Source organism: Pecten maximus, unplaced genomic scaffold (genome assembly GCF_902652985.1).
Source record: "Pecten maximus unplaced genomic scaffold, xPecMax1.1, whole genome shotgun sequence".
Classification (NCBI taxonomy): domain Eukaryota; kingdom Metazoa; phylum Mollusca; class Bivalvia; order Pectinida; family Pectinidae; genus Pecten; species Pecten maximus.
In genome coordinates this window covers 2,227-12,677 of record NW_022983099.1, presented here as the reverse complement: position 1 = coordinate 12,677, position 10,451 = coordinate 2,227, and the positions used below count along the sequence as shown (strand labels likewise).

General features: G+C 37.3%; 1 protein-coding gene across 1 annotated transcript; it reads right to left on the bottom strand.

Moving 5' to 3' along the window:
- Positions 1-656: 656 nt before the first annotated feature.
- LOC117321464 (putative nuclease HARBI1) lies at positions 657-1,532 on the bottom strand. The gene has a single exon (XM_033875880.1). It carries the CDS (start codon positions 1,530-1,532, stop codon positions 657-659), a length of 876 nt encoding a protein of 291 aa, XP_033731771.1.
- Positions 1,533-10,451: the final 8,919 nt, after the last annotated feature.

Below are 10,451 nucleotides of genomic sequence, written 5' to 3'. Positions count from 1 at the left end.
GGGGGTCAGCCCAGTCATTTGTACAATTTTGAATCCCCACCCCAGTGATGCTACCAGGCAAATATGAGCGACAGCCATTGCTCGGTTTCAGAGAAGAAGTCGTTTATATCAATATAGCTGGATTGACCACATTCGGCCCCGCCCCTCAGCCCCATAATTTGTACAATTTTGAGTCCCCACCCTATAATGATCCAACCAGGCAAATATGAGCGATAACCATTGCTTGGTTTCAGAGAAGTCGTTTATATCAATAGCGCCAAATTAGCCCCTTTTGGCCCCGCCCCAGAGGCCCCAAGGGGGTCAGCCCCATCATTTGTACAATTTTGAGTCCCCTACCCAAAGGGATGCTTCTGACCAAATTTGGTTAAATTCCGATCAGCGGTTATGAAGAAGAAGTCAAATAAGTCAAGTGTTGACGGACGGACAGACGGACGGACAGACAGACGGACGACAGACGCCACGGTATGATATAAGCTCACCTTAGTCCTTCGGACCAGGTGAGCTAATAATATATATGCTATGGATAGTATTCCTCGCACACAATGTCTCTGACAATAGAAATGATCATATGCTTAAGTGATTAAAATCACTTAATTGACAAAACTAATTAAACATTTTGTGATGTGTAGTATGCAGTATATGTCCAAGGTACAACTTCAAACCAGTACTTTTGTAATTTCACATGAGAGCATTTGCAATTCTATTTCTTTTAAGTACACCCTCTCCTGAATCAGATGATTGTGTAGAATTTCATCAGGTTCCTCATAGTCATCCAAAAAATCTGCCAGATCCACATCTCCTTGTATAATGTATATGTTGTGAAGAACACAGCATGCCATTATAACTTTGCATGCAGTTTTGACACTGTGTGTTTGCAAGTTAAGTAGTCTCCGAAATCTGCCTTTCAAATTACCAAATGCCCTTTCTATGGCCACTCTAATCGAAGAGTGATATTTATTGTACTTCTTTTCCCTGAGGGTTAGGTGGCCATTGTTTCGAAAAGGAGTCAGTAGCCATCTTCGTAAGGGATAAGCCCCATCTGCCAAGACATGATGCTGCATATTACAACGTTGTAATCCAACATCCCACAGATATAAATTTCTTAGTACCCTGGCATCATGCACACTTCCAGGATACCCGACATAGAGATGGCTAAATCGCATATCATGTCTACATATTGCCTGAAGCTGAATGGAATGGAAACCTTTGCGATTTACGTACGTCTGAGGGTGATCTCTTGGTTTTGAGATAGGGATGCGAGTTCCATCTAAAGCTCCGACAATATCAGGGAATCCATTACGAGCAGCAAATAGGTTCTCCTCTTCAAGCATTTCCTCATGAGTAGGCCATACAACAAATTTCTTTTTTAAGTTTTTCAGCACAATCTTCAGGATTTTGTTACGACATTGTGTAACAGTGGCTTCACCCACACCAAATCTGTCTGCAATTTTCTGTATAGTGTCATTCTCACCGAGGTACCACAATGTAATATACAACTGTTCTTCAATTATGATGGGTTCAAGTCCTCCCATATTTTCTTTCTCTGTTATACATTCCTTGATGAAACTAACAAATATATGAAAAGTGTCCCTTGATAGACGAAATAGTCTGCGAAATACTTCGTCTGTATATCTTGAGATGGTTTCCACATAATTTTCTATTTTCGCTCTTGGAAACGGCCTGAAACAGAAAAGAATGCCCTGATAGCATGATATGGTGTTCCGCTTTTTACTTAATCAGAAGATCATAACAAAGTATGTGATCCAGATACGTTTACGCCCTGAAGTTGACCTTATAGAGTCATAGAACGAATATTCATACCCTTCCTACACAACGACCATTTGTCAGAAATTGTCCGTCCGTCGTCCAGGGCTACGTTATCGCAGCTAATAGTCATAACACTACAGTTGTTGGACACACGTGAGTTCGCAAAATTTAATTCTGCTATATGTTATATGTATATTTTCATTTTGTTTCTATCAATAACCCAAACTTCATTCATGAATGGATTGTAATAAAATTTTGTGTGTTGATAAAGAAATATATCGAGTTTTGCCATGTAATTCACGGGTGAATAGTATTGCAAATGTTGGAAGAAATTGAAATTAACAATGCAACCGACATTTACTGTGGCATTGTGTTCCTTTATATGCTTACCAAAGTATCGTCAAATGACGTTGCAAACTTTTCATGTTGTAAATAACTTTTGATTTCTCTTATTATTACAATATTACTGTACCTGTAAATTATTCGGTAAAACTCTAAAGATATTTCCTTTTCAACACACACAATTTCGTTAAAATCAATCCACGAATGAAGTTTGGGTAATTGATAGAAACAAAATGAAAATACATAGAACATATAGCAGAATTAATTTTGCGAACTCACTTATGTTCAACAACTGTAGTACTAAGCGTAGTCCCAGGCCCGTATAAATGGTTATCGTGAGTTTGCGACTGATGAGTTTTAAACTGAATCACAGTAGTGAGTTTAAATTTATACATATTGATGTTTAAACAGTAACGTTACTGACAGTAATTAAGACATACATGATACTAGCCCTAGTTTCCTCTAGCCCTGTCACCATGTCTGGTTTAGGCCAGGCATGGTGACAGGGTCAGAGGAAACTCGGGCTAACATGATACATGTAATACATGTTTGGTTTGGTTTGGTGTTTTTTGTTTAACGTCCTATTAACAGCTAAGGTCATTTAAGGACGGCCTCCCGTGCGTGCGACATGCATGCGTGTGGTGAGTGCGTATGTGTGTTTTGGGAGGCTGCGGTATGTTCGTGTTAAGTCTCCTTGTGGTAGGTCATAACTTTTGCCGATTTATAGTGCTACCGCACTGAAGCATACTGCCGAAGACACCTAGCAGCACACCCCACCCGGTCACATTATACTGACAACGGGCGAACCAGTCGTCCCACTCCTTGTATGCTGAGCGCTAAGGAGGAGTAGCAACTACCATTTTTAAAGACGTTGGTATGTCTCGGCCAGGGGACAGAACCCAAAGCCTTCCTCACAGCGGCGAACGCTCAACTAAAGGCCAAAAGTGAGGCATTGTCAAGGGAGACATTAGGAAGAAGAAAGTTTGTAAGAAAGAAAAGAAAAGATAAGATTCCAAATTCAGTCGCCTCTTACGATCATGCAATGGGGGCAGCAGGTACAATTCTTACGCCCTACCTGCAGGGCAGTAATACATGTACAGTATATACAGTACAGTACTGGGGTCACAATACATGTACAGTATATACAGTACAGTACTGGGGTTAACCTATTTTTGGTACTGTACAGTATAATGATATAATGCACAACAGGTTTCGGCAGCAAATGTTTTTGCATTTACTTTTAGTGTTGAGAAGAAACGTGTATTTCTACATCTGGTAAACTCATATTTAACATTGTAAACAAAATCTTAAAATAGTACCTACAAGTATGTACTATTTCCTTCAATTTATCAAATAATGTATGTACATGTATTGCTTATTTTTATGCAGCATGTAGACAAAACACCTTTTTTTTTCAAACTAAAATGGTTATAGTTGATATACCTTGATTTACAGATACAAAAATGCATTAACTCTGCCAGTTAAACTTACCAATTCCTTGCCATAGGTTCTATTCAATTTTGGATTGTGAGTTATGCATCAGTAATACTACCTATAACAATACTGTACAATGCCTTTTGATATTTCTACTTCTGTTTATTATAATAATGTATGATCGCTTAGTAAGAAAATGGTATTACTTTATATGTTGATAGTGTGGAGTGTAAATATGTCTATTGTACCTACTTCATCATCGTCAATATCACTGTAAATAACTTTTATAGCACCAATTATATCACTGCTTTGTGTTATACTACCTTATAGCATGCAATGCGTGCTATTATTATACTATTATGCGTGTGTCTGTCCAAGTGTATGTCATTATGTAAGGTGTGGCCTGAATGAATTTTCTTTTCTTTCAATATCGTTTGAGATGTATTTGTATTGTTCTTTATTTCTGTTGTTCTTCGTATTTGTAGGAAAATAAAGGAAACGATAATTGTATAGTTGACGGACTTGATGGTGATGCACATTTAAAAGAAATACAACATTTTGTTTGTTCCAGTTCACACAGATTTTGAATAGTATCGTTACAAGTGACCAGTAAGTGCTGTGATAAATGACATGCATTGTATATCATCCTGGTCGTATCGCTTCATTGATGATGCAATTTACGGTATAATGTATTTAACGATTAATACTTACAATGTCTAACATTATAGTGTATTTGATTGGTCAAATTAATGTAGTATTTGCATATCATTGTAAAATATTGATTGCTATCTGAAAATTTCCACAAATTGTTAGGTCTGTATTAAATGTATTATATCTTTCTGGCATTAAATAAATACTTTTATATAATGATGTTCTATATAAAAAAAACTATGCGTAGAAACTGAAATACAATATTACTCCGGAGACATTCTTTTTGTTATTATATTCATTTTGAAGTATTAAGTATGCATGGAGATTACGCCTTACAAGCAGTACAGTCACATATTGGTCGAAACCCATTTTACTGTCTCCTTCATAGCGTTGCTAAGGTATAAATATGGTTGCTATGGACGCTTTTGGTGATCATATTACAATACAAAACTATTTTCATGTTCTTATCATAATACACTTCAATGACATTTATATGATCATCATTTAAAGGTTTAAATTTTTTTAAACTTAAACTAACCAAAAACATATAAGCAGGAATTCTACATTTCTGTCGTAAAATACCAGTGACGTTGCTAGGGCTGTTACTAAGCAATGCAAACCTAAATTCATAAAATAACTATATTTTTAACATAGTCCCATTAATACAAATAGGTAGTGTAAATATGAAAAAAATACAAGACAGGGCCAAAAATGACCCTTCGTGAATCTACTCCTTTGGTCAGAAACATCCTTTGCAGGTGAACAGAGCTTGTATACATTTTTACTCTGAACCCCCAGGTGCCTGAGGGGCGGGGCCAAATATGGGAAATAGGGTTGAACAGAGTTTGTATAAATTTTTACTCTGAACCCCCAGGGGCCTGAGGGGCGGGGCCAAATATGGGAAATAGGGTTACTCCTTTAAATCGCTACTAGTCATAAAGTTATGAATGAATTTGAACCAAATTTGGTCAGTAACATGCTTGGCAGAAAGTGAACAGAGTTTGTATAATTTTTTACTCTGAACCCCCAGGGGCCTTAGGGGCGGGGCCAAATAGGGGAAATAGGGTTACTCCTTTAAATCGCTACTAGTCCTAAAGCATTGAATAGCTTTTCACCAAATTTGGTCAGGAACATCCTTGAGGGGAGGGGGAACAGAGTTTATATGAATTTTTCTCTGTACCCCTAGGGGCCTAATGAGCGGGGCCAAGTAGGGGAAATAGAGATTAGTCTTTAAATTGCTACTTGTCATCAAGTTTTAAATGGATTTTAACCAAATATGGTCAGGAATATTCTTTGGAGAAGAGGAACCGAGTTGGAATCAATTTTTACTCTGAATCCCCAGGGGACTGAGAAGTGGGGTCTGATAGGGAAAATAGGGGTTAATCCTTTAAATCGCTATTAATTATGAAGTTACGAATGGATTTTAACTAAATTTGGTCAGGAACATCCAGAGAGGAAGGGGGGAAATAGTTTGTATAAATATTGAGGGGCGGGGCCTAATAGGGGAAATAGAGATTAGTCTTTAAATTGCTATTTGCCATAAAGTTTTAAATGGATTTTAACCAAATTTAGTCAAGAACATCCTTGGGAGAAGGGGAACCGAGTTTGGATAAATCTTTACTCTGTACCCTCAGGGGCCTGAGGGGCGGGGCCGAATAGGGAAATAGGGGTTTATCCTTTAAATCGCTATTTTTCATCAAGTTATGAAAGGATGTGAACCAAATTTGGTCTGGAATATCCTTAGGGGAAGGGGGAAAGAGAGTTTATATAAATATTGACTCTGACCCCCAAGGGGCCTGAAGGGAGGGGCCAGATAGGGGAAATAGATATTTGAGTTTTAAATGGATTTGAACCCAATTTGGTAAGAAACATCCGTGGTGATGGGGGAACAGATTTTGCATAAATGGTTACTGTGACCCTCAATCCCATAACTATGTATAGTATCGCTGGGCATTAAGGGATAAACACAATTCTTATGTAAAAATAGGCCAAAGGGTTTTCCCCACCCTAAGGGACTTAGTTTCTTTAAACACCATTATGGTGTAAAAATAATCCGTATGGTCTTTCAGATATTTTAATGATAAATCATGCATCTGATTTAAAATTAAATAGATCATATTGATGTTTTATTGTTTTAAAGTAAAATTATATGCTTCATAAACACCCACTTCAACCTAAAACTGATATTACACTCTAACACCTATTTGTGTATCTGCTTGTGTGAAGTGCTTTAGGTCAGTAGGTGATTTTTAACCTCGTGCGCTAAGAGGAAAGATGGCGGCCATCATACTACCATTAATGTGGTTCTACATCTTGATGTCTGATGGCACGGAGAAGCTTTCGCGAAGAAGGAGCATCTTGTCGCTGTGTTATTTGATCTGGAAAAGGCATACGATACTACATGGCAATATGGTATTATGAAAGACCTGCATGAAATTGGTGTACGTGGGAATCTCCCAAAATTCATTTCAAACTATATATCTGACAGACATTTTAAAGTTCGCGTAGGTTCAACTTATTCCGAAACAGCAAAACAGGAAATGGGAGTCACTCAGGGTGGGATCCTTTCCGTAACACTTTTTGGTCTGAAAATCAACAGTATAACTAAATGTCTCGTTAAGTCGACTGAAGGGTCTCTATTCGTCGATGACTTATTGATCTGCTATAGGTCGAAGAACATGCACACGATAGAATGACAACTTTAACAATGTTTAGGCAAACTACAAACATGGGCGGATGAAAACGGCTTTAAATTCTCCAGATCAAAAACTGTCTGCATGCACTTCTGCCAAAAACGAAAACCACATAATGATCCAGATCTAACATTAAATGGTATCAAAATTCCAGTTGTCGAGCAGACTAAATTCCTCGGACTAATTTTAGATTCGAAACTCTCCTTTGTTCCACATATAGAATACTTGAAAGATAAGTGCTCAAAGGCAATGAACATTTTACGAGTACTATCCCATACTGACTGGGGTGCAGACCGCGAAATGCTTCTGCTTCTTTATAGGGCACTTATTCGATCAAAACTCGACTTTGGCTTCATCGTTTATGGATCGGCACGAAATCCTTACCTGCAGATGCTGGATCCTATCCAAAACCAAGGATTACGTCTAGTACTTGGTGCTTTTCGAACAACACCTGTGCAGAGCCTTTATGTTGAGGCAAATGAACCATCCCTAAATGACAGAAGGAAAAAACTTTCTCTTCAATATGCCGCCTAATTGAAATCCAACCCTAAAAATCCGGCTTTTGACCTTGTTGTCAATCCGAAATACCAAAACATATTAAATCAAAACCAAAAACTTTTACCAACATTTGGCATTAGAATTTCTAACTTTCTTCAGGAACTTAACATCAGTTTAGACAACATAGGCGAGTACACCGTAACTGATGTACCACCGTGGCTTGTCGAATCACCTGATATTAACCTTACTCTACATGAGAGGGCAAAGTCGAGTGTATTACCCGAAGAGCACAAATCTTCTTTTCGGGAGTGCATTGCAGATTTTCCTGATCATGTTCAGATCTACACTGATGGCTCAAAAGATGGAGTAAAGGTCTTCGCAGCATGCTATTCCGATCACCACTGCTCTTCAATCCGCTTACCAGATGGTGCCTCTATCTTCTCTGCGGAAGCATGTGCCATCGATTTGGCCCTCGACCATATCGAAGAACAACGCATCAGAAAGGCAATAATTTGTTCCGACTCTCTATCTGTCCTTCAGAATTTACAATCACGAGTTTCAAAGAACATACTCATACAAACCCTTGTTTTACGGATATCTCGTATCTTAAAAATGCAAAATAACATTACTTTGGATTCCGAGCCATGACGGAATTAAAGGCAACGAACTTGTTGACAGCCAAGCAAAACTTGCTCTAAATGTGCAACAAACAAATATTAAATTACCATATACAGATTTCAAACCTGTAATTAGTTCTGCCATTCAGAGTAAATGGCAGTAACGCTGGTCTCTCGAGACGAGCAACAAACTTTTTAAAGTACAACCAAAACTTAAAACATCAAAACCAAGTCGGAAGGATCGTAGAGAGGAAATAGTCCTCTCTCGGCTCCGTACCGGGCACACAAATCCTACTCATTCGTTCCTTTTGAAACGAGAGGATCCACCGGTGTGTTATGCATGTGATGTTCAGTTCACAGTGCAGCATTTTTTAAAGAATGTTCCGATTTCAAGCACATTCGTGATAAATACTTTCGAGTCCCGGATATGAAAACCCTTTTCAGTTCCGTGGATTCGAAAACAATATTTAGCTACTTAAAAGAAATCGATCTATTTTATAGACTTTGATGTCTTTTACGTTACTGTCTTTGACGTTCTATTTATAACGAAGTTCACATAATCTATTCGTACATATTATTTCACATAATCTATTCGTACATATATATATTTTTCTGATTTTAACTTTAGAAATAAAACATGTTAGAATATTGTTTGGCCCTAAATGACCCTAGTTGTCGATGGGCCGTCAACACAAACAAACAAACAAACTGATGGCACGGACCAAGGCGTCCAGGTCTGTCGAATGAAAGATCATCAGTGGCTGTTAAAATTCAACCTCTGTGGTGGAACCACTCTCGATACAAGAGAACTGATTATAAAAGATTGGAATGCTAATTTTACATTAGCAGCACGTGGCTGTAGTGTACACAGGCAATATTCCTTCACGTAAAATTTTCACGTGAATTTTACGTGAAAAGGGCAAAAAAGTGAAATTCACATGAAAAATTTCACGTGAGCTTTACATAAATTTCACATGCTGTTTACATTAGTTTTACTTGAAAAAAAACTAATAATCATTGTATTGATAAACAAGATGCTAATATGTTATAATTTATAAAGAAGCCTTTCAAAAATATAGCATACAAAGCAAAAAAAAACCATCAAATAGATTCATCATGTTTTATTCAATCAATATTTAACAATATAACAACATTTACACACCTTACTTACTTCCAACATCTTCTACCCTCCCTTTCATTCTCATTTTCGTTTCTCTCACAATACTGGTTTTATTTCTGTTTTCCTTCTTACTATTTAACACTAGCATTTAACATGTTCTCTATTCACCCTTCCTCTCATATTCTTATCTTCTCCCACTTCTCTTTTTCTTCCTTTTTCAACACACCATCCATAAAATAAATCCCCCGAAAAGTCTTGAATCCTTTTGCAATTTGCAATGTTTTAAACAGTCCTCATGGCATGTAGCATCTACTGTCAACTGTTAATTAAATGCTAACATAAAATAATACCTGTGTTACAGGAGAAAGCACAACAATTAATAGATTTTGCGGAGTTGATGGTTTTCTTCATGGTACAGTTCTTATGGTTCATGTGGTTGAACCGATGTTCAGTTCCACATACTTTAGAGATTCCAGGGCCCGAGAAGCAACGCTGTAAGTCTGGGTAGAAATCCCGATCTGCCTCCTGGGAATTTGTCAAGACATGCTGATTGCTATTCCATGATAATACCAGTTGATCTGATCAAGCCATTCTCACTCGACAAGCTGACCACAACTCTTTCAGTCGATGAAGTTTCTTTTGAGTTTTTTTCCTTTAGGACTACAGGCTGAGGGATCAGATCTACACCTCAACACAACAAAAGTGTTTTTGCATATTGTTTTTCAGTCTGGAAAAGAATAGAAACTTTACATTACATAATTTTGGCACAAAGTGTTGAACCAATAAATCAGTATTTATTACATACTGATTATGTTAAAAAAAGGTTTCATAAATCTTAGTAAGCAAACATTGAGACTTCAAAGAAATTGTAGAATTGAAATTACAAAGTACTATTGGGATACTTGATTGACCAATAGTATTGCTCAAATAACAAATGGCCCAGAGGGCCTGCATTACTTACACCTGGATATTTCAGTAATCATGGCAAAATACTATCATGAAAGTTTTACTACAAATAGTTTCCTACTTTTTGAGCTGCCTCTCCTAACAATGGTTCTAACTCAAAGGTGGACTAAATCCTGTTATTCTTTAACAAGAAGGATTTTAAATTGTTTTTATTTTTTCTTGGATTTTTAATTGTTTTTAGGTCACCTGAGACAAAGTCTCAAGTGACCTATTCTAATTGCCTTTTGTCCGTCGTCGTCCGTCGTGCGTCGTGCGTCCGTAAACAATTTACATTTTCGACTTCTTCTTCAAAACCCCTAAACCAAATTCAATGAAATTTGGCAGGAAGCTTTTATGGCTAAAGGTCAACCAAAATTGTGAATT

Coding starts and splice junctions, on each gene's coding strand:
- LOC117321464 (XM_033875880.1), bottom strand. CDS start 1,532: ATGGGAGGACTTGAACCCATCATAATTGAAGAACAGTTGTATATTACA.